This window comes from Suricata suricatta, chromosome 2 (genome assembly GCF_006229205.1).
Source record: "Suricata suricatta isolate VVHF042 chromosome 2, meerkat_22Aug2017_6uvM2_HiC, whole genome shotgun sequence".
NCBI classification, from domain to species: Eukaryota; Metazoa; Chordata; class Mammalia; order Carnivora; family Herpestidae; genus Suricata; species Suricata suricatta.
The window spans coordinates 109,441,224-109,465,592 of record NC_043701.1 but is presented as its reverse complement, the minus strand read 5'-3'; the positions used below and the strand labels follow the sequence as shown (position 1 = coordinate 109,465,592).

The window sequence follows — 24,369 nt, the reverse complement described above, 5'->3', positions numbered from 1 at the left end:
TCACTTTACCTGCGCGCAGAGGGTCGTCCGGGAAAGCCATGGGGCGGGGTGGGGCAGTCGAGCGCCGAGGGGGCTGCGCGGCTTCGGGGACGGCAAAGGAGAGCGGGAGGGCAGGGATAGCAGGTCCCGCCGAGGCGACGCGCCCGTGCTCACCACCGCGGCTCTGCGCGCCCCTCCTCCTCCTCTTGCTCCTCCACCTCCACCTCCTCCCAGACTCTCCGCGGCGTCCTCCGCACGCTCACTTCCTGCTTCGGCGATTAGCAAAGCCCCTTCCCGGCGCGGCCGCCCCCTCCCTCCGCAGGCGCGGGCCCGGGGACGGGACCGGGGCCGGGGCGGGGAGGGGCCCGCGGGCGCTCCCGCGTCGCCAGTCCCGGCAGCGCCCGCAGCGGGCGTCCTTCCTGCCGCGCACCCGGGCCGGCTGCGAAGAAATCGGGAGCCTTAAACCCCGGTGCTGTCGCGGGTCGCCGTGCCGGCCCCCTAATCACGCCGGCGTCCGGGACGCAGCTCTCCCACCGCGGTCCCCCACGTCTGATATTCAGTCTCCCCGTCTTTAGGCAGCGTATGCCGCTCTGCATGGTGGCCCACGCTAACCATTTCGGTTTGGACTTTTCTTTGGCATTAGTTATTACATGACCTCCAGGATTGGTGGTGCACAAAGGGAGGAGAACCAGAGAGCGTCTGATCCACGCCTGTACAACCCTTCTAGAAAAATAGCTGGGGATTCTCTTGGAAATGCGGAATTGGTTCTTATGAGAAAACCACTAAGGTTTAATTTAAAAGGAAACAGGCACCAGTTACTTACATGAGCACAGACTGGAATCGTTTACTATGAATATGTTAAAGATAGTTGTATTTTTAAAAACTTTTTAAAAACCTTTATTCATTTTTGAGAGAGAGAGAGAGAGAGAAAGACACAGAATCCAAAGCAGGCTCCAGGGTCTGAGCTGTCAGCACAGAGCCCTATATGGGGTTGGAACTCATTGGCTGCAAGATCATGACCTGAGCTGAAGTCCCGGGCGCTTAACCCACTGAGACAGTTGTATTTTAATTTAAATTAATTTAAAATCTATCATCAATCATAAATCTATTACACGAACGGTACAAGCAATTTAAATGTACTAGGACTCTCTCTCGTAAGGGCTTTTAAAGAATCCACGTCTGCCTTGGCACATGAGGATAGAAAGACAGGAACTGGTGTGTAAGAGATAATATAGCTTTTTAAAAATGCAGTATCAGCAGTTTGTCATTAAAGGAGCAGCCTCCAGCTCAAACCGCAGTTTTGAAAAATGCAGAAAAGCAGCAAATGCATACATACCTTCGTGGTGACTGGAGGCTTGTTTCGCACTCCTTCTCATCTGTTTAGTGGTCCGGAGGCCCATGGCCCCCTCTCGCTTGGGGTCTTAGTCTCTGGAATAGGCCATGGAAGAGGCCAGAGACTCAGAGAAGAGTGACCCTCTGTGTGTCTGAAGAAAATAACCTTCTAGATGAAGCTTTCTGGGGGAATTTGTAAGTGGGAGCGGAAGCTTCCTTCTGGGCTACTTCTGTCTGATAGGAAGGGAAATTTTTTTTTTTTTAGTGTTTTCTCTTAGAATCTATTTTGAGGTTTGGTTTGTGGTTCTTGTTGACTTCTCATGAAGATGGAATTATTTCTGAAGTTGGTTGGCAGGAACCACATATCAGACTGGGCTATCTTGTTAGCAGTGTAAGCTCGAGCATTTCTGTAAAGCTGGTTTGCTTTTCAAAACTCTAAACTAGAATTCATCTTTGTATCCCTCTCATTCTTTATTGTACCAAATAGAAGATAGGTGGCAGAAATGTGCTTTCAGGTTAAATTTTTTTGAAATTTGGATGACTTTGGATGTAAATTATTATTTCCTTTCATTCAATTTCCTTGTACCTCCTTTTCTATGAATTACAACCACAACCCATCATTATCTTTATTGTTCCCATGTGCTTTGTGAACTATAAAGTGTACAGTACAAATGAGAACTTTTTTTTTGCAATTTACAAAAGAACTAATTTTTTTTTCAACGTTTATTTACTTTTGAGAGACAGAGCACAAGCAGGGGAGGGGCAGAGAGAGGGAGACACAGAAGCTGAAGCAGCCTCCAGGCTCTGAGCTGTCAGCATGCCGAGCTCAACGCAGGGCTCAAACCCAGAGACTATGAGATCATGACCTGAGCCAAAGTCAGACGCTTCACGGACTGAGCCACCCAGGTGCCCTGAAAAGAACTAATTTGAAAACAATTCTTATCCACCATCATTCCCACAGATTTCCATACAAGCTATTTGCTGTCATGTCATATCATTCTTCTTTTGCTTCTATTGCTACCTGGATAGCTCAGTTGGTTGAGAATCGACTTTGGCTCAGGTCATGATCTCAACAGCTTGTGAGTTTGAGTCCCACGTCAGGCCCTGTGCTGGCATCACAGAGCCTGGAGCCTGCTTCAGATTCTGTGTCTCTATTTCTCTGTACCCCTCCCCTGCGTCTGCTCTCTCTAAAAAATAAATAAACATTAAAAAAATTTTTTTAAACTCTTTAAAATGGACATTTTTTACATTTCCTGATAACACCTACATGCTCATGAATCCCAGAATCATTGTAAATGGGGATAGTGGACTTGGCAGTCATGGAGTCAAGCATGGTGAATATGACTCATGCACTGGTCACTGGGAGCCTGGGTTACTTCGGCGAGCAGTGCAAACTCTTGACTATATAGGAATTTACAGGATTGTGAAAGTTCAATGGAATAATGTATCTAAAAAATACCTAAACCAGGAGCACTTGGGTGGCTCAATCAGTTAAGCATCCAATTTTGGCTCAGGTCATGATCTCATGGTTCACGAGTTCGAGCCCCCACTGGGCTGGCTGCTGTCAGCATAGAGCCCACTTTGGACCCTCTGTCGCCCTCTGTCTCTCTCTCTCTGCCCCTCCCCCACCCCCTCTCTGAATAAGTAAGCACTAAAAACAAAACAAGGGGTGCCTGGGTGGCTCAGTTGGAAGAGCATTCGACTTTGGCTCAGGTCATGATCTCACGGTTCGTGAGTTTGAGCCCCATATCGGGATCACTGCTGTCAGTGCTGAACCCGCTTTGGATCCTCTGTCCCCCTCTCTGTGCCCCTTCCCTGCTCATGCTGTCTTCTCTCAAAAATGAATAAACATTTTTACAAATACCTAAACCAGTGCCTCTCACAACTGCTATGTGTCTATATACTACTATCCTGTTTTCATCCTTTCCTTGGAATTTAGTTTATTTCAAGAAGTTTCTATTGCCTTCATTACAAGAAATTTGTTGTAGTGTCTGTGCATAGCATGGATCAGTGGATTGAGCCATAGCATCAAATAACATACTTTTTGAACTGCCATTGCCCCCCTCCCCCAGCCACCAAACGAAATGCCAAGCCCTGGGGAAACCAAAGTGAAAAGTCCCCAACTTGTAGGAGTTTATAGTCAAGAGAGATTTGCAAATACTGTTTCACAACAGAACTGGGATAATGAAGGTTTAAACCAGGAAGAGACCATGTGTAGAAGAAAGGCACTGAAGATGTATGGAAGCCGTTTAGGTGTGTGTGTGTGTCTGTCTGTCTGTCTACACTCAACATGACAATTTGTCTTGAAAGCTTTCAGGCAAACTTTGAGACCTTTATTCAAGACAATCTGGCTACAGCCTTAAGTAGAGAAAACACACACATACACACACACACGCAAAACTTGGTCTTTTCACAAACAGATGACAGTTTTCAGAATTGTTATCTTTAAAGAGGAAAAACAGCAACTCAAAATATATTTTACTAGATTCATCACAGAATATGTGGGTTTTGTTCACTTTACACGATTTTGACTAAGTGTTCCTTAAATTTGTGCAACCTCAGATAAAAGGTTATTATTGAGGGCATGTACATTGTGTACAATGAACTCAGCAGACTGGGCTCCCAGACAGGGTCTCATCTATATAAAGTTGGGGATGCCTGGGTGGCTCAGTGGGTTAAGTGTCCAACTCTTGATTTTGGCGCAGGTCACAATCTCACAGTTTGTGGGTTCAAGCTCTGTGTCCGGCTCCATGCTGACAGTGTGGAGTCTGCTAGGAATTCTCTCTTCCCCTCTCTGTCCACCTCTCCCCTGCTTGTGCTCTGTCTCTCTCAAAATAAATAAACATGAAAAAAAATTTTCAAGCAGCTCTAATGGGAGTGCATGGATTTGGGGCAGTAGGAGACTCCTTATGTTCCAGAACGAGACAGATGTTTTCACGTGATAAAACCCTGTGGTTGGGGGAAGAGGCCTCAAGAGAGTTCATTCGTTCGCTTGTCTCCTTGAATTTTGTCCAGAGGGCATTAAGGCAGTTGTAGGGGATCTCTGCTGTTTTGCCACCTGACTTCTCAGGATAATGCCCAGTTTTCATCTGGAAAATGGCCCTTCCCACTTCCAGTCCATGTGATCAGACAGTGGCAACATGACTGTGACTCCCGACTCTAGGGCTTTGGCATGTGACCCAGCAATAGCCTTTCAGACCATTAATGAGTCAGGCATTGCATCTAGGAGGTGCGTGGGACCTTGGCCGGGTCAGTGGAGTCATGGGTCTCTAAATAACTAGCCCAAAATCATTTCTTCCGCCACACACCGCTTGTGTGTGAAATGTTTGCCAGGGGGCACATCACAGAGAGCCTTGAATGCCAGACTAAGACATTTGAGACTATTTTTCAGGCAACAGGAAGCCAGGAAGCTAGTTTTGAAAAGCAGCCTACGAAAATTGGTGTTTTTAGAGGATTAGTCTGGCAGCTGTGAGTAGGATAGGGTGGAGGAAGGAGCGAGTGAACTGAATCCGAGAGTGCATTTAATCTTTGCGATGCACTATAATTGATTACAGACTTGAATTTGCTTCCTTGGCCAAAGAGAGAGAAACTCATACCTGAAACTCACATCTAAAAATTGTCAATGTTCTTTTTTTTGTCTTCTTAAGCTTTCATTGTCTCCGATGAAGTGATTGCTTTATATATTTGCCAATGTTTCTTAAATGATGTATTTGAAAATGTTAACAGAGGAACTAGAAAACTTATATAAGTAAAATGTTAGCATTTTTGCTGATTTGAGCTCTGTTTGACAGGGGCGCAGCATTCTGGTACCTATATTTAAGCATGAATAGTTCTTAAAGTTCTACTCAGTTGGACAAAAGCCCTTCTACATACAGGAGATTAAATCTCTCTTGGCAACTCCTACCAGCTTACTTTGAATTATTTACCCATTACGACACACGAGCCAGAAAACCACAGTTTTGTGCTGTGTTTGGTTTTCCACAAAGAGAATAGAACAGTGTGGGTGATTCTCAGTGTGGGTGTTGCTAAAGACACTTCGAATGCCATGGATCGGGAGCGGGCGGTACGGAGAGGTAAGGGGACAGGAGAAAAAGTACGGCTCTCTGAGGAGCACTTTATCCTAGAACTTCCTCCAGCCTGGGGATCACCACTCACACGTGTGGGCTGCTGCCTTGGCTTTGGGTGCCGACACACTCAGCATCTTTAGCTGCTTTCTTAGTGAATATATATACATAGCAATTTCTTTCTTGCTTCAGATTTAGGAGAAAATCTGATCAAAGAGATGAACTTTATGTATCAAAACCTGAAACCCAACTAACGAAAGTCAGCTAGAGGAGATTTTGTTCCATTTCTGCCGTTAGGAGAAAAGGGCAGAGGAGAAGAAAACCTGGTGTTATCAGCGACCAACTAAAACCTGTGTAGTCATCCCCCAAGAGTTTGGTTTCCTGCGCCAAAACTCAGAATGTGGAACACAGGCTCAAGTTGCTGACTTGGGAATCTACAAAAGCATTTATCATTTAATAAATTATTTTAACAACTTGTCATTTTGAGTGTATTCTTTTTTAAAAAAAAAGTTTGTTTATTTTGAAAGAGAGAGGGCATATGAGCGGGAGAGGGGCAGAAAGAGAGAGGAAGAGAGAGAATCCCAAGCAGACTCCATGCTGTCCACACAGAGCCCAACACCGGGCTCAATCTCACGAATAGCAAGATCATGACCTGAGCTGAATTCAAGAGTCAGACTCTTAACCAGCCAAGTCACTTAGATGCCCTTATTCTGAGGCTAAGACAAGAAGGTAGTTAGATACAAGTGAGTCAGATGAGGAACTAATAGAACTAATAGGTGAATTTAGCTCAGAAGAGAGGAAAAGCTCAACATATGGAACACCAACAGCTTTCTTATAGACCAACCATAATCAATGGGGGGGGGAATTATCCCATTAAAGTAGCAAATAAAGCTATAAAGTTACTGGGGATAAATTCAATAAAACAGTGTTTAAAAATTGCAATAACTACAAAGCTTTCCTGCAAGACATAGACAATAAATTTGACTAGATAGAGAACTATACCAGGTTAATAGATAAGAAGCCTCAATATTGTAGACACTCATGGTTCCCTAATTCATCTATGCAGTTACTAAAACCCAATCAAGGGGCACCTGGATGGCTCGGTCGGTTAAGCCTCCGACTTCAGCTCAGGTCATGATCTCACAGTTTGTGGGTTCGAGCCCCGCGTCCACCTCCAGAGCCTGGCGCCTGCTTCTGATTCTGTGTCTCCCTCTCTCTCTGCCCCTCTCTGTTCACGCTCTGGCTCTCTTAGTCTCAAAAATAAATAAACATTAAAAAAATTAAAAAATAAAATAAAACCCACTCAGGCTAATAAGGTTTTCTTAGAACATGAAACTGGTTGTAAATTTATATGGAAGGGTAAATTCAAGATAATTTTGAAAAAGAATAACAAAGAGGTGGGATTTGCCCTATGAGATAGCAAAGTACTATAAAGTAACAGTAACGAAAGCAGTGATTATTGGCATAAAAAAAGATTAATGGGGGCAGAAAAAATTAAGCACAGATTCTTGTATCTTTGGGGAGTTTGTTATATGATAGAAACGTTCAAATGGTGAGAAGATGGTTCAAAAATAGTATGGAGCTATTTTGCTATTTAGATGAACAATGCAATTTATATCCTTACCACACCTTATACACAAAAGTAAGCTTCAAATAGATTAAATATCTAACTGTAAAGCATATACAATTAAAATTATTAGGAGAGACTATAAGAGAGAATGTTTTAATAATTTCAGTAACAAGAAAGTCTTTCTTAAGGCCAAAAAATCAACAGACATAAAGAAAAATCTGATAAACCTAACTGGATAAAAATTCAAATTCTCCATCATACAGCAATAGAAAATTATAAAATGGGTAAACTTAGAGAAATTAATTACATATATAATATTCTATTTTATAATTTGTAAAACTTAGAATTTAGAATTATAAAATATAAAATACAAATTAAATAGAAATAAAATCTAGTTAAAATAGAAAATAACATATTTGTATTGCTAATTATAAAATAGAATAGTGTATAATATATAATTTATATATTTACAAAAAGTCAGTCCCAGGTTTTAAGAATTTATTTAAATAAATTAAAATATGTTAAAAAAATAATTCAACATAAGGTTGGACAAACACTAGGTAGAAAAAGAAACAAAAATGGTCAATAAAAATATGAGAAGACATTCAACCTTGTAGAAATCAGAGAAATGCAAGCTCAAGCAATGGTGAGCTAGTAGGAGGGCAAAAACTTAGAATCTTGCCCGCATCAAACACTGGCAAGCCTGTGAAGACACACGTTTGCATTCGATGTAGGAATGTAAATTACGTGGTCATACCAGAGAGCAATTTGACCCCAAATTGCTCAATTTGCTAAAATTGACCTAAAATCTCTCTAAAGGAATATTTACCTGTGCTTCAAGGAGGCATGCGTAAGAATGCCGGCTGCAACATTTTTGTCATAGCAAATATTAGAAACAACCTGAACATCAATCCCTAGGGGAATGAATAAATATATAATACAATCATGCAATGCAGTATTTTACGGAAGTTACCAGAAATAAGCTGGAAAAACATCTTAAATGAAATAAACGAGTTGCAAAGTGATATCAGGGGTAGACACAAGCCAAACTTCTAAAAAATGGATACATATCAACTTTGCCTTGCAACCAAAATAGCGTAACGGGAACTAAATCCACCCTCCTGTCTGAAACAAGAACACCAAATATCCAAATGAAATATATGAAATAAGAGTTTTTAAGGCACAACACATCAGACAAAAAAGGTCAGTGATCCCTAAGAGCCAGGATATAAGCAAGGTGATTCCCATGACTCCCCCAGCTTACTGTCTTGAGAGAATTTCCAGGTAGTGGCACAGAGAGAGGGAACCCAGGCAGAGTCCTAGGGACACCCTGATATAAAGGGGTGAAGCTAGAAGTCCCAGGACAGGAAGCTGTAGAGACTTCAAAGGTCCTCAGAGATCCATGGAATGTCCCTCTTGACTACTCAGCATACCATTTACCAATGGATGCTTTCGTGTTGGAAATGGCCCACAGCTGGGGAGGATGATTGGAGGGACTGTGTTAGAGGACTAGAGGGAACAGTCCCCGGCGCTCACTAAGAGCCTCGAATAGTGCTTCTTCCTACCCGCCAGACTGGAAATACTTTATATTTCATGGGAATTTGGTAGATTACACAGAGGAGTCTTGCCTCAATATTGGTAAATAATTCTCCCTGGACAGATCAGGCACCGCCCAGTCCCACCTCACAAATCTTAAAAGACCCAAAAGGATCAAACTCTTTTTAAGTAATTTAGCTGCATCCTGAAAAACTCAATAAATACAAAGATGAAATATAGAAATACAAAAGTATCCAGCACCCAATAAGGTAAATGCACAGTGTCTGGGATGCAAAGATAGTAGGCTTGCCAGAAGTAGAAAAATGTAGGCTAATAATGAGGAGAAAAATTAGGTAATTGAAACTAACCCAGAACTGACACAAATGTTAGAATTAACAGAGAAGAACATTAAAACTTTTATTATAACTGTATTCCATAGGTTCAACAAGCTAAGTAGACACACAGAAACTATTAGAAAACCCAAAGTAAAACTTTAATACCTGAAATTAAAAAAAAATAGACTAGATGGGATTAACAGCAGATAAGACATTGCAAAAGAATAGATTAGTGACTTTAAGACACAGCAACTGAAAGCACTGAAAATGAACCTCAGGGAGAAAAACTAATTTTATTTATTTATTTATTTATTTATTTATTTATTAGCATTTTGCATTTTCTTTCATTATCTACTCAAAGTCATGCCTACGGCACCTCTAAACATTTCATTAAGTCCAATGATACAGCAAACACTCCCAAAATAAACTTAGAGTGTATTGCAGTTTCACTTAACAGTATATAAAATGCTGTGTTGTGACAGGTATCAACTATCCATTAGATACTGAATCATTTCTTCTTAAGCACTACTGCCTGCTTGTTTAAGAAAAACTAATTTTACAAAAATGAAAAGCACTGTGGGACAACTTCAGGTCACCTAATACACATGAAAAATACAGGTAAAACTGAAATCCCTGAACTGGAAGACAGTGGGGGACCAAAAATGGTTTGAAGAAAGAATGGCTGAAAGGTTTCCAAATTAGATGAAAACCTTAAACACATAGATCCAAAAAGCTCAGCGAACACCCAGCACCAGAAACACAAAAACAACTGCACCACATCTTCAAGCCCCACATACTCAAATTGCTCAAAGGCTAAGTCTTAAAACGGCCACAGGGGAAAAAAAGATAGATTACAGAGGGACCAAACTAAGAAGGACAACAGATTTCTCACTGGAAACCATGCAAGCCAGGAAACAGTGGAGCAATGTCTGTAAAGAACGGGGAGTTGTCCACCTGGTAGAAAAGTATTTCAAAAATGACGATGTCACCCTTTTGTAGACATATTGAAGTTGAAAGCGTTCATCTCTGGCAGACCTGCACTAAAGGAATTGTTAAGGGAAGGCTTTCAGGTGGACAAGAACATGACATCAGATGGAAATGTGGATCTACACAAAGGAATAAAGAACAAATGATGAGTATGCAGCTGCATGGAAATGGGCTTTTTCTTGGTCAGTGTATTTAAAAGCTAATAGACTGGACCTCCCAGGATCGCATCTGGAGAGTGGTTCGTATTCTGCCAGCTTCGGAGACCGGAGGGAAAGCAAGCCTGGCAGAGGTACCCATTCCATTCTCAGTTTGCTCAGTAGCTGGAGATTGGAAGACACTCTGCAACAATGTAAAAAAAAAAAAAAAAAAAAAAGGCTAATAGACTGTAAAGCAAAATAGTGACAATGTATGTGGTGTTTATAATATACGTGGAGGTAAAATTAATGTCGACATTGACTCAAAAGTAGGGAGGAGAGAAATGGGAGTATATACTTTGAAGGATCTAATGCAGGAATTGTTGAAATATCACTTAAAGCTATACTGTGATGCATTAAAGATGTATATAATAAACCCTAAAACAATCACTCAAATAACACAAATAAGAGTTATGGCTAGCTAATAAGCCAATAAAGGAGATAAAATGAAGTCAGAAATAATACAGCTTAGCAGTTTTTTAAACAATTAAATGTAGGAGCACCTGGGTGGTTCAGTCAGTTGAATTGTCTGACTCTTTTGATTTTGGTTCAGGTCACGATCCCAGAATGGTAGGATCGAGCCCTGCCTCACAACTCCATGCTATGTGGAGCCTTCTTAAGATTTTCTTTTCTCTCTCTCTTCCACTGCCCCTCTCCCCTGCTCATGTGTGCGCTCTCTCTCTCTCTCTCGCTCTCTCTCTCTCTCTCTTTAAAAGAAAAAGGGAGGGGACGCCTGGGTGTCTCAGTTGGTTAAGTGACTCACCCTTGATTTTGGCTCAGGTCATGATCTCATGGTTTATGAGTTCAAGCCCTGCTTGCACTGTGACAGTGCAGAGACTGCTTGAGATCCTCTTCCTCTCTCTCTCTCTCTCTCTCTCTCTCTCTCTCTGCCCTTCCATGCACTCTCTCTCCCTCAAAATAAATAAATAAACTTAAAAAAAATGAAATGTATACCTACTATATGGTCCAGCCACTCCACCCTTAGTCATTCACTCCAGAGCAATTAAACCATATTTCAAAGTCTCGTGCATGAATATAAAACCTAAAACTATAAGACTTCTGGAAGGAAACAGAGGAAATATTTTTATGGCTTTGGGTTAAGCAAAGATTTCTTAGGTACAATGCCAAAAATACATACCTATTAAAAATGCAAATATTGGACTTCATCAAATTTTAAAACTATCCTAAAGAAACTGAGAAAACTGAAAAGGCCAGCCCCTGCTGGGAGAAAATATTGGTAAATCACGTGTTTGACACAGGACTTTGTGCCAGAATATGAAAAGAACCCTCAACATAAGGATACAAACAACCCAATGAAAAATGTATAAAACCTTCAAAGAAACATGTGACCACAGACGATGGCAAATAAACAAGAATAGATACTCATATCACTAGTACTTTCGGGAATTCTAATTTAAACCATAATGAGCTGCTACTCAACACCTGTTAGGATGGCTAAACTTTAGCAGACGGATCAGACCAGATGCTGACAGGATATGGAGTAGCTGGATTTCTCATGCCCTGCTGGTTGCAATGTTAAGGAGTACCACCTGTTTGGAAAGCCATTTGGCAGTTTCTTAAAAATTTAAATATATACCTACAACACGATCTTGTTAGTCTACATTTTTACCCAAGTTTTAAAAAATCTCATGTCCAGACAAAGTCTGGTGCACAGTTCATTGCAACTTTATTTGTAAGAACTCCATTTTGGAAACAGCCCAGATGTCCACCAATAGGTGAATGGGTAAAAATATTGAGGTATATCTTTAGAATGGAAGACGACTCAGTAATAAAAGGAATGAACTGGGGCACTGGGTGGCTCAGTCGGTTAAGCATCTGATTCTTGGTTTCAGCCCAGGTCATGATCTCACAGGTTGAGATCAAGCCCTGTGTGGGGCTCTGTGCACTGACAGTGCAAAGCCTGCTTGGGATTCTCTCTCTCCTTCTCTCTGCTCCTCCCCCATTTGCACCCTTTCTGTATCTCTCTCTCTCTCTCTCTCTCTCTCTCTCTCTCAAAATAAATAAACTTAAACAAAAGGAATGAGCTATTTATTATACACTAACAACATGGATGAATCTCAAAGTAGTTATGCTGAGTGAAAGAGGCCAGAACAAAGGAGGAATACTTAATGTATGACTCCATGTATACAAACCTATTGAAATGCAAGCTCATCTCCAGTGATAGAAAAGCTGCTCACCAGGTGCCTGTGATTGGGGATGGGGAGGGAAGAATGAGCACTAAGAGAAATGAGTAAACTTGGGGTCAGATAGGTTCACCACATAAAGCTTGGGGTAATGGCTTCATAGATGTATACGTATGTCAAAAGTTATCAAACTGAGCACTTTAAATATGTGTAATTGGTTATATGATAATTATACCTCAATAAATCTGGTGTGTGTGGTTTTTTTAAGGATGGATACAAACTCAACAATGTCTACTAAGGCTATCCCTGGGCAACAGGGAGGGATCAGGCTTAGCTTTTTTGGTAATGTTCTAAATTTATATATAAATATTTGTGTATATACTATTTAATTAAACATTTTTAACAGAAAATTTGGAAATAATGTTCATAAAGGTGGCTGCTTAACAAAATCAGTCTTGACCTGCCTCATCCTTCCATAAACACTGTCTCCCAGACTGATCTGTTTTTAAAGATTTAGTCACTTGAAAAACTATCCTTCATTCCCCTTCTTTTCCAGACTATGAATTGTTCAACATTGCAGACCATGAAGTGAATATGAAAGTAATCAATGATTTCTTTTAATCTATTTTACAGACTAAGAGGTGGTTAGCATAGTTGAAATGATTTGAGACCTTTTCTATCTGAGATTATACCATTAGCATTTCATTCCTTTGTGTCACACCATTTTGATCTTTTTTGAAGTGCAGGGGCACCTGGGTGGCTCAGTTGGTTAAACAACCAACTTCAGCCTAGGTCATGATCTCATGGTCTGTGGGTTTGAGCCCTGTGTTAGGCTCTGTGCTGAGAGCTAAGAGCTTGGAGTCTTGCTTCTGATTCTGTGTCTCCCACTCTCTCTGCCCATACCCCACTCATGTTCTGTCTCTGTCTCTCTCAAAAATGAATAAATTAAAAAAAATTCGTGCTATGAACAATCATTTTTATCCAATCAGGTTTTCTCTGGGGAGCACGGGAGCACTTGGAAGAGAGGAAATAATGAAGAGGAGTAGGTAGAGGCACCAAAGGGAAGCACAAGTACACAGGACACGTGCATGAGCAATCTCAAACCAACGTCTGGAACACTGCAGTTTCTGTGGAAGAAACTTGTACTTTTTTATCAGTTAAGTTACAGTAGGTGCAATTAGCATGGGGATGAGTTTAATTCAGTTGAAAGAGAAGGGGGTGTCTAAGTTGCACATTGCAGAATATCATTTCTCATAGGTTAACAGAATTCCATTGATCTTTCTTTTGTGATCATTACGCCCTTGAGTTTTAGGGGTCCCTGGGTGGCTCAGTCGGTTAAGTGTCCAACTTCGGTGCAGGTCATGATCTCATGGCTGGCGAGGTCAAGCCCCACATTGGGCTCTCTGCTGTCAGTACACAGCCCACTTCAGATCCTCTGTCCCCCCCTCCCTCGCTCTCTGAAAAAAAATAAAAACATTAAAAAAAAAAAAAGAACTTGCATTTTAGAAATGTGCATCACAAGTATTTTTATAAAAGCTCTCTCAGCTGCAGGACGACTTTTTTCTTTTGTTGAGAGGACGGATTGTCACTTTACTTGGCTCAGTGGACAACTTTTTATGATAGTCTGACATTTTCCATTGTAATCAGCATGAAGATTTGAAGGTCTTCTTCCTCCCCAGCCAAAAGATCCAACCAATTATGAATACTACAGTCATGTTCTTTTTTTAAAGCTTTTTTTCTTTTGTAAAAAAAAAATGTATTTATTGTGACAGAGAGACAGAGAGAGTGAGTGGGGGAAGGGCAGAGAGAGAGAGGGACAGAGAATCCCAAGCAGGCTCCACATTGTCAGCACAGAGCCCAATGTGGAGCTTGAACCCACGAACCATGAGACCATGACCCAAGGCGATACCAAGAGCTGGATGCTTAACCAACTGAGCCACTCAGGCACCCCAGTAATGTTCTTAACAGAGTATGGGATTGAGAATGTTGGATATGAATTTGGATATAAGAAGGAAAGAATCTAAAGAAGAAGAATTTTAAGTGCACAAAAATAGTCATTTCAGCTGAAATATAACTGAGAAGTAAAGGAAAAGTAGTAGTATGTAAATGTACAATAATGATAGAGAGGTTGAGTCAGGAGACATTGATGATGCCTCAAAAGTACACCGCTACAACAATAAAATCATTATTTTGCTTTCAAATACTTTATACTGGACAGCAGGCTGCCTGAAAGTCATCACTCATCCCTGACAATAAGTAAAAAGTTCAACAAACTGGAAAGTCAACAGCCCTCCTTAGATCTATTAGAGAAGTGGCATCACAGCAGGGTCCACTGCTTTCAAATTTGGAGAAATCAAGTACAGAGGGTTACAATCCACCAGAACAGAAACCCATAGCAGAGACCTTCACTAGAACTAGTACCAAGGCAGGAAAACCTGAACTGTAATTAATGAATTGCTGAAGGCTCCGTGTGGACTGCTGAGAAATAAAAACTCCAGGGGCAGCCACACACTTTTATGAATTTTACCTCCTGGTGTTTGACCAGGTTCTCACAATGACTATCAGCAGCAAGAGGAGAAAAGGAATCATTCTGAAATACTCAGAGCGTTCTGTTCTTTTCTTGTTTTATAATAGTTTATTGTCAAATTGGTTTCCATATAACACCCAGTGCTTCTCCCGACAAGTGTCCCCCTCCATAACCACCACCCCCATGCCCCCTCCCCTCCCTCTTCAGCCCTAGTTTCGTTTTCAGTATTCAACAGTTTCTCAACGGGCACATGAAATGATACCCAGCGTCATACATCATCAGGGAAATACAAATCAAAACCACAATGAGATACCACCTCAGAGTGTTCTGTTCTTAACAAATCCTCCAGAGCCACTATTGAGGATTGGGGTTTTTTCACAGCCTAACCAACTTGGAGGAAGGAAATGCCCAACGTCAGCTGGCTCTGACCTTCCACGTGGGGGAAACGAAACACTCAGCTTCAACCCTCTTGAGCAATTTTGTCTCTCTTAGCAGGGAGAGTGGACTGAGAAGCATTTGTGAAGTTTGCAGTCCAGAGGCACAGACTCACCAAAAGACTGAGACCAAGTAACGGGACTACAGAATGTTCCCTTTACCCCACGCTCACCACCACATTACTAACGGCCTCTGGACTGAAGGCCTATGGACGGCGGTTCCTTTTACCTCGTAGATCATGTCTGACTATCAAGAAAAAATGACACAGCATACAACAGAGGCAAACAACACAGTTTGAAGAAACAGAACGGTTTTGAGAAGGAGTGTCAGGTGTGGCAAGCATTTTGAAATGATCAGCCAGAGAACTGAAAACTGATCAACATGTCATGGGCTCTAATGGATAAAGTAGACAATACGTAAGAACAGATTGGCAATTTTAGCAAGGAGATGTAAATTCTCTGGGGGAAAAAAACCTTTTTAAGTACTACCAAAAAAAAAAAAAAACTTAACAGAAATGAAGAATGCCTTTGATGGGCTCATTAGGAGATGGAATATGGCTGAGGAGAAAAACTCAGAGTTTCAGGATAAGTCCATAGAAAATTCCAAAATGGAAAAGGGAAAGAAGACAGAAAAAAACCCTAAAACAAAATATTCAGGAATTGAGAAATAGCAAAAGTTTTAACATACATGTAATGGGGATATCAGAAGGATATGAGAGAAAGCAACAAAAGAAATATTTGAAGTGATCACAACTGACAAATTTCCTACATTAATGTCAGACACCAACCCACAGATCCAGGAATCTCAGAGAACACCAAGCAGGATAAATGCTAAAAACAAATACCAAAATACAAACAAAAATATACCTAAGCCAATTTTATTCAAACTTCAGAAGAACAATGACAAAGAAAAAGTAAGTCAGAGAGTAAAAACACTTTACCTATAAAGATAAGAATTATATCCAACTTCTGCTCAGAAACCATGAAAACAAGAAGAGAATGGAGGGTACCTGGCTGGCTCAGTCAGTGGAGCATGTGACTCTTGATCTCAGGGTCATGAGTTTGAGCCTCGTGTTGGCCATGGAGCCTACCTTAAAAAAAAAAAAAAAAACGAAAAGAAAAGAAAGAAAAAAGGGATAAAAAGAAGACAGTGGAGTGAAATATTAAAGCTTTGAGAGGAAAAAAACATGCTAACCTAGAATTCTGCACCCTACACATTTATCCTTCAAAATTGAAAGAGAAGTACAGATTTTCTCGAGTAAACAAAAATTAAGGAAATTTGTTACCAGTAGACCTGCCTTACAAGAAATGTTAAAAGAAGTGCTTTAGAGAAAAGGAAAAGTAATGTAGATCAAAAATTCAGATCCACATAAAGAAAGAAAGAACAGCAGTGAAGCAATATGTGAGGGTAAAATAAAAACTTATTTTTCTTATTTTTAATTGATCTAACAAATTACAATTTGTCCAAAATAATAACAGCAACAATATTCAATTATATATACTATGTACATATACAGGCTTATATATGCTTGTTGTATAAGTAAAATGAGTGACAGCAATGATACAAGGATGTGTGGAAGGAATTAGGATTACTTTATTATTATAAGGTACCTGTACAACCTGCACTATTTGAAAGTAAATGGCTTAGGGGCGCCTCGGTGGCTCAGCTGATTAAGTGTCCAACTCAGCTCAGGTCATGACTTCACAGTTCATGCATTTGAGCCCTGCATCAGGCTCTGTGCTGATAGCCCAGAGCCTGGAGCCTGCTTCAGATTCTGTGTCTCCTTCCTTCTCTGCCCCTCCCCTGCTTACACTGTGTCTCTGTCTCTGTCTTTCAAAAGTAAACATTTAAAAAAGTTAAAAAATACAACAATATCCAATAATCACTTTAAAGGTTAATGGTCTAAATACACCAAGAGATTGTTAGAGTGCATCAAAAAACAAGATTCAACTATATGTTGTCTACAAGAAACTTATTTTAAATATAAAGAAACATATATAGGTGAAAAGTAACGGGATGGAGAGATATATACCACGTTAACACTAATAAAAAGAAAGCAGAAGTAGCTATATTAATTTCTGACAGAGCAGACTCCAGAACAAAGTAATTATCAGAGATAATTGCATAATAATAGTCAATTTTCCAAGATGACTTAACAACTCTTAATGTGTATGTGTCTAACAATAGAGCATCAAAATGCATGAGGCAAAAAAAAAAAAACCTGCAAGAGTTATAAGGAGAAATAGACAAATTCATGATTACAGTTGAAGAATTCTACATCCTCTGTCAGAAATGGGCAGACCCAGTAGGAAACCACTAAGGACATAGTTGAATTCAACAGCACCATTATTCAAGTGGACATAATCTACATCTATCAACTATTTTATTCAAGTACACCAGAATACACATTCTTGATTTTTAAAATGCACAAAAAGCAATTAACATTATCCTTAATGATGGAAACTGTAAGTTTTGCTGCTAAGATCAGGAACAAGATAAGAATGTTCCTTCTCAACACTCCTGGTCAACATCATATTGGAAGTCTTAGCTAATGCAATAAGACAAGAAAAATAAAAATATACTGACTGGGAAGGAAGACATAAAACTGTCTTTGTTTGCAGATGAAATGATCATTTACTTAGGAAAAAAAAAAACTGTCAAAAAACTCCTGGAACCAATAGGCAATTATTGCAAGGTTGCAAGATACAAGGTTAATACACAAAAGTCAATCAATTTTCTGTATACCAGCAATGAACAAGTGGAATATAAAATTATAAACACAGTATCTTTTGCATTAGCACCCCCCAAAAATGAAATACTTGGTTATAATTGTAACAAAAATATGCATAACATCTTTGGGAGGAAAACTGTAAGACCCAAATGGAAAAAATCAGAGAATAACTAAATTAAGTGGAGAGATATTCCATGTCCATGGATAGGAAGATTCAATATTGTCAAGATGTCAGCTATTCTCAATTTGATCTATAGATTCAATAGAATTCCAATAAAAGTTCCTGAAAGTTATTTGATTCTATATTTTTACATGGAGACGTCAAAGACTCAGAGGAGCCAACACAATATTGAAGAACAGCGAAGTCAGACTGATAAAAAATCAACTTCAAGACTTACTATACTTACTACAATAATCAAGACAGTAGCATTGGCAAAAGAATAGACAAACCGATCAATTAAACAGAATAGAGAGCCCATAAATAGACCCACATGAACATAGTCATATATTCAAAACTGATCAACTGACCAAGAAGCAAAAATATTCTTTTCAACAAATGGTGCTGGAACAACTGGACATGCGTATACCCTCCCCCCCACAAAACAATAGAATCTAGACAGAGACCTTACACCCTTCAAAATTAACTCAAAATGGATTATGTACCCAAAAGTAAATGTACAATTCTCAGGCACATGACAACACTGGAGAAAACGTAAATGACCTCGGGTATGGCAATGACCTTTTAGATGCAACACCAAAGGCACGATCCATGTAAGAAGTAATTGATATGTTGGACTTCATTAAAACTAAGAACTTCTGCTCTGCAAAATACACTGTCAAGAGAAAAAAGACAACCCACTGACTTGGAGAAAAATATTTGCAAAAGACATACCTGATAGAACTGTTAAAACTCAGCCATAAGAAAATGAACAGCCTTATTTAAAAATTGGCAAAGGACTTGAACAGATACCTCACTGAAGAAGATATAGAGATGGCAATGAGCATATGAAAAGATGCTCTGATGCTCCATATCGTGTGTCATTAGAAAACTGTAAATTACAACAACACTGATAACAACAATACATCTATTAGAATGACTAAAATCCAAAACACTGACAACGTAAAATGTTGATGATGATGTGGAAGAAGGGAAACTCCCATTCATTGCTGGGGAGAACACAAAATGGTACAGCTACTTTGGAAGACTGTTAGGCAGTTTCTTACTAACCTGAACATAGTCTTACCATTTGATCCAGCAACTGTGTTCCTTGGTACTTGAACTCTATGTCCACACAAAAACTGGCACACAGATGTTTATAATTGCTTTACTCATAATTGCCAAAAGTTGGAAGCAACCAAGATGTCCTTCCTACACGATCTATGAGCTCTTAAGAAACGGAGCAAAATTGTTTTCCATCCAACACTTCTTGGTTTATAAGGGTTGTGGGGCATAAAGGGGAATGAAAGCTGAATTTAAATTCAAATGTATGATTTTTAAAAGATCGGTAATACAAAGAAGATCCCTCTGAGTGATGAAGAAATGAATATGGCAGCAGAAGATGGGAAAATGCTACATCCCTGTCAGCTCTCATTCTCTGACACCCTGGCACTTAGTGGAGACTAAATAACCATTTGATGACTAGCAAATGGGACTCAAACATCCCTGAGATTTTCACTCAGGACTCTTGGGATTGTCATAGTAAGTGAAGCTTGTAAATTGATTTTTTTAATATGTGAAGAATGTTTACACTGCTAATATCTGCAAATAACTGGAGTTTTAGGATATATATCTTTTTAGTGTTTATTTATTTATTTTTGAGAGAGCCTGTGTGTGCAAGCATAAGTGGGGGAGGAGCAGAGAGACAGAGGGAGGCTCAGAAGCCAAATCACGTTACAGGCTGTGAGCTGTTAGTACAGAACCCCACACAGGGCTGGAACTCAAAAATGATGAGATCATGACCTGAGCTGGAGTCAGACACTTACCAGACTGAGCCACCCAGGTGCCCCTGAAGTTTTAGAATATTTTAATCAGCAGAGAGGGTCAAATTGACAATGTTTCAGGATGGGAGTAAGTATGTGGGATTTAAAAAAAATAAATCCTTAAAAAGATGGTTGACTGTTTAAACAATAAGTGTAACTCAGAGAATTACTTTATTTATTTGGATGGAAAGGACATAGGGGCCCATTTTGCAGAGGAGGAAATAAAAATCACTAACAGGCCTCATGCCTTGTACAGTGAACAGCTAGAATCTAGGCCTCTGGACCAAGGGACCTGTACTGTAGTATCTCTAGAACCATGTTACTCTTTCTTGTATGCCAACAAGTATTTGGCCAGTTAAGAGTGCAGTTACAATGAGTTATGTAAAGTTATAATAATTATCAGTATCTTAAAAAAAACCTGTAAAATCCCTTTTTGAGTAACCCTCACCCCACAGTTAGAGAAATTTATCTGTGAAACACCTCTACTGAAATGTCTCTGCTGTTACAAATTTACCATAGCCAAAAAAAAAATTCTACTAATGAAATGTTCAGAAGGGGGCGCCACTGGCAACAATGATAGTTTTTGCTAGCAGAATAATTTTACTGCAGAAACAGATGAAAAGTCAGGTAGACAGAGCCAAAAGCTAGAGGGATTATTGAAGTTATTGCCCCCTCCCTCAAAAAAAACCCTAACCCAAAACAAACTAAAAAACAATGGCTGAGATTTCAAGTTTGCTACTAAGAGTATGACATTGTTCTAAGAAGGGTGAGTGACGAGACCAAAATTAGATTTGAAGAAGATGGAACTATTTGATGCAGTAAATCCATTTAGATAATAAATTACTAGGTCTAGAATATATAGAGGGTGCAGGAAGGAAGATGTTTTCACCTGATCTGATCAAAAAGTGGCTCAGGCCTGAATTAAAGTGATGCAGGGGTGCCTGGATGGCTCAGCCAGCTGAGCGTCCAACTCTTGATTTCAGCTCACGTCATGATCTTGTGGTTTATGGGATCGAGCCCTGCATCAGGCTCCATACTGAGCGTGGACATTCTGGGGAAAAGCCTGGGAATTTTTGAGGAAAAAAATCCCTAGAACAACAGCAATTGTTGATCCAGAGCCTGTGCTAAGTCAGCTGAATGACTCGCCCACGGTGGGCAAAGAGCCCCTGGAAGCCGGAGGACAACAACCATCTGTCACCAGCATCCAGCATTTCCTGGGAGCCAGGCCTGGGGCTCCGCAGTGGAGCCGAAAATGCTCGGTGCCCTCACTGCCCCTTCCTCTTCTCAGAGGGGAAGACCGGCATGTCCACAGTGCAGGGTGACAGGCTGTGTAATAGATGGAGGTAAAAGGCTGCCAAGGGGTGGAGCTGGGAGGGAGCCACTACGTTAGCACCAGATTTTTCCGGGTTGGTGATGCGTGGATGCCACTGGGAAGAAGGAGCATGAATGTGCGGGGAGGCAGCACGGTGCGTTTGCGGAGCTATGGCATCTGGACGGCCCATCGCTGCGCCTGGTGGGAGGGGGATGGGTTGGAGGGGGAGGCCGGTGATGGCGGCTGAGCCGGAGCATGAACGTAGGGGTGAGATGGTTTGTAGACTACGCTGAGGAGTTGAGATCCCACACTGTGGGGGCGCAGAATTGCAATCGTAATGGAGTTATTTCATTGACTCTTAGCTCTTATCAGTGGTAAGACGCACAATGTTTTATATACTGCTAAGAAAGGGGAACACTGTCAGTTAACCTATGACATTGTGAAGAGCAAAGGGTAAGGGATATTAAAATTGGGGGTGGGAAGACAAATCTTAGAAGCAATAAATGATGGTAATAGAATAATTTAGAAAGAGTGAACATTTGGAAAAACCAAAGGAAAGTGATTATTGGTTAGTATGTGCCCCAAACTATCTTAAGTCTTAGAACAAGAGACCGCCAGGTATCCTTCCCTTCCTAATGCCCCGTAGCAGGTAAATGCAAGGTGCAGAGGACAGCCAATACCATCTGGCACCGTCGGGCATGTACAGATTCTGAGACCAATGGCCTTTCAGAAGAGGAGAGGGTGGAGAATGGGCTTTCTGAGTTGAGAACTACTAAGTCGGGAAAGTAAGGAAATACACAAACACGGAATCTGGGCGAATGTTTATGTAGGCCACTAGGAGACAGTCTGAAATTTCACTTCTCAGAGATCTTAGGGCTTCTCAGAAATTTAAATATTTTTCATTTGGGACAAAACATTCAGGATCAATGTAACCTATTTTGGGTTCCTAGGTTGCTCATCAGAAATGTTTCTTAGGCTTCACTTTCACAAGAGACATGTTTTGAGAGCTTAGGGGTAAGTCCCGATAGAAGCAAGGCGCAGCATTTATGACAAACTATCCATGCAGAATGGAACAGATAAAAAGCCAGACTGGTCTCACCCTGCAGATAAGGGCCGGTCTGGCAACTGGGGCAGATTCTGCTAGAAGATCTAGAAAAGGCAGAAAACCCCTCGTGGAGAGACCGCTGGGAGAGGGGAGCAGTAGGTGCTGAGAGGCTCTGTGCCTTTGCCCCAGGGACCCTTGCTGAGGCCCGCACCAGGGAGTCACAAGGGAGCTGAGAAACGCTGAACTCTGGAGAATTGGATTGGAGGGAGAAGTCGGTGAAGGAGGAAGATCCAAAACTTGGGTGAGGGCCACACCTAAAGGGGCTGGTGAAACAGTGGTGAAGCCTGGCCTCTTACAGCAACGACTTCTTTCACTGTTTGAAACTTGACAGAACAGTGAGGAACCATCACTGGGCATTTCACCTCCAGAACAACCTTGTTGTCGCTCCCCATCAAAGGCAGTGAATCTTCCCTGGGAGATGAGAAGCCATGACGACGATGATTTTTGGCATCACCTGAGCAGCTCAGAGTCATCAGCTCACACCCAGGAGGAGACAGCTTTCTGCAAAACACACTCCACACCTTCTCCATTGTTCCCCGTGGCTTCCAGCTCCTCTTTGGGCTGTTGCTTTTCCCCATGAGCCCCCAGGCCCCTTCTGACTGCCCTGGGCACTCCGTGGTGATTTCCCAAGTGTAACTCAGCTTATGTCCCTTAATCGAAATTTACTAGTGATGCTTCTTGTTATCAAAAGTGTAATTAACGATGGAAGGCCATATACTATGGGGTCAGATTAGAATGTGTTGGCCTTCTCTAAAAATACAGTAGTTTAGATTGGAACCTCTTATGCCCAAAGTAATTAATTAGCAAATCTTTTTGTCTATAATGTGAATGATGATTTCATAATTGAATTATCACTTCAATGAAAAGGTATATCCCTTACCTCAAAATACTTACATATTCTTGATAAGATATATATAGATAGTGAGATAAATGTCCAGAGCTGGATAATAGTCAAATGATTGATATAGAGAGTAAGTGCTATAAAGTTCAGTAGAGATGGAAATACAAAAGAAAGAGATCCTCCCGAGCTGTAAAGTTCACAAAATCAACAAGAGCTAAAACTCTCAATGGCCTTGGAATGACCGGATGGGAGCTGCGGTGAACAGAGGTGGCAGCAAAGATTGTAGAGACAAGGAGACAGTGTAGAGAGTCATGCAGTGAGAAATCAAACAGCAATGAGATAACATTTTCTTAAAGATTCTTACAAGAGATAAGGTTAGAAAGAAGAGGAGGGGACCAACTGAAGAAGCCCCTAAATCCCAGCCAGCAACTTGTTAGTGCTGTACGGGTGACATGATGACACTTTTAGGATGAAATTTTAGAACCACAGAAATTAATATTACTTGGATGATGAATGTTTTACAATAGGTATTGGGATTGGAAATGAAGGACTAGAAACATGTATGTTTCATCTTGTTCCTTATGAAGAGCACATCTACCCATCAGCATTATTTCTTTAATTGTAGTATAATCTGGTTTTACCTGATAAACTTTTTTCTTTGTTTTTGTGGAATATGTGCTTCAGTGATACAAAAGTATGAGGTGAATCTGTAGTGAAAGATTACTGGTTCGAAGGACAGGATTCTAAAAAGACAATAACATCTTGGTGTATTTAATTTTAAAGTTAAATGAACTGTCAATTTTTACGGAAGAAGTCTTAACGATTTATATTTCTCCCCCATGTATTTCTCTATTTTCTTTCTTTATTTTGAGAGAGAGGGGGCGCAAGTGAGCTAGGGACAGAGGTGGGGGAGGGGGAAAGAGAGAGGGGGGTGGTTATGGGAAGCGAGACTCCAACCCATTAACCCTGAGGTCACAACCTGAGCCAAAGCCCCATGCTTAACAGCTTAACAGGCTGCACCATCCAGGAGCCCCTGATTTCTTTATTTTCTATCACAGTCAGTTTATTACATGTGTATCCACAGTAGTGTCTGAGCAGGCCTCTTCGTATGAATTATTCACTATAGGCTGAAAAATCATAGTCCAAACGTCCTAGTTTGGGGTTTGAATAATATCGCCACCCAGTCTGTGTCGACTTCGGTGTCACGCACAAACGTGGATGTTATCAGCCCCAATACCAAGGATATAGTGAACTGTTAAATGGATCATTTCGTCATTCTGTTTTTCTGGAATCCTGA

General features: G+C 40.7%; 1 protein-coding gene and 1 non-coding gene across 4 annotated transcripts in view; one reads left to right on the top strand and one right to left on the bottom strand.

Moving 5' to 3' along the window:
• EDARADD (EDAR associated death domain) overlaps positions 1 to 24,369 on the bottom strand; it is a 90,208-nt gene that overhangs the window by 64,872 nt on the left and 967 nt on the right. Inside the window, exon 1 of one of the 3 annotated variants that reach the window (XM_029931639.1) lies at positions 1,316 to 1,501. The exons of 1 other annotated variant lie outside the window; for it this stretch is intronic. In XM_029931639.1, coding sequence (XP_029787499.1) covers positions 1,316 to 1,379 — 64 coding nt within the window. In that variant the 5' untranslated portion in view covers positions 1,380 to 1,501. Of the gene's footprint in view, positions 1 to 9; positions 125 to 1,315; positions 1,502 to 24,369 lie in introns of those variants that run through there. One more of the 3 variants, XM_029931640.1, reaches the window with a different exon arrangement.
• Positions 10,014 to 10,153, top strand: LOC115286183. Its single transcript, XR_003905927.1, has one exon. It is a non-coding gene; the product is annotated as a small nucleolar RNA SNORA7 (small nucleolar RNA).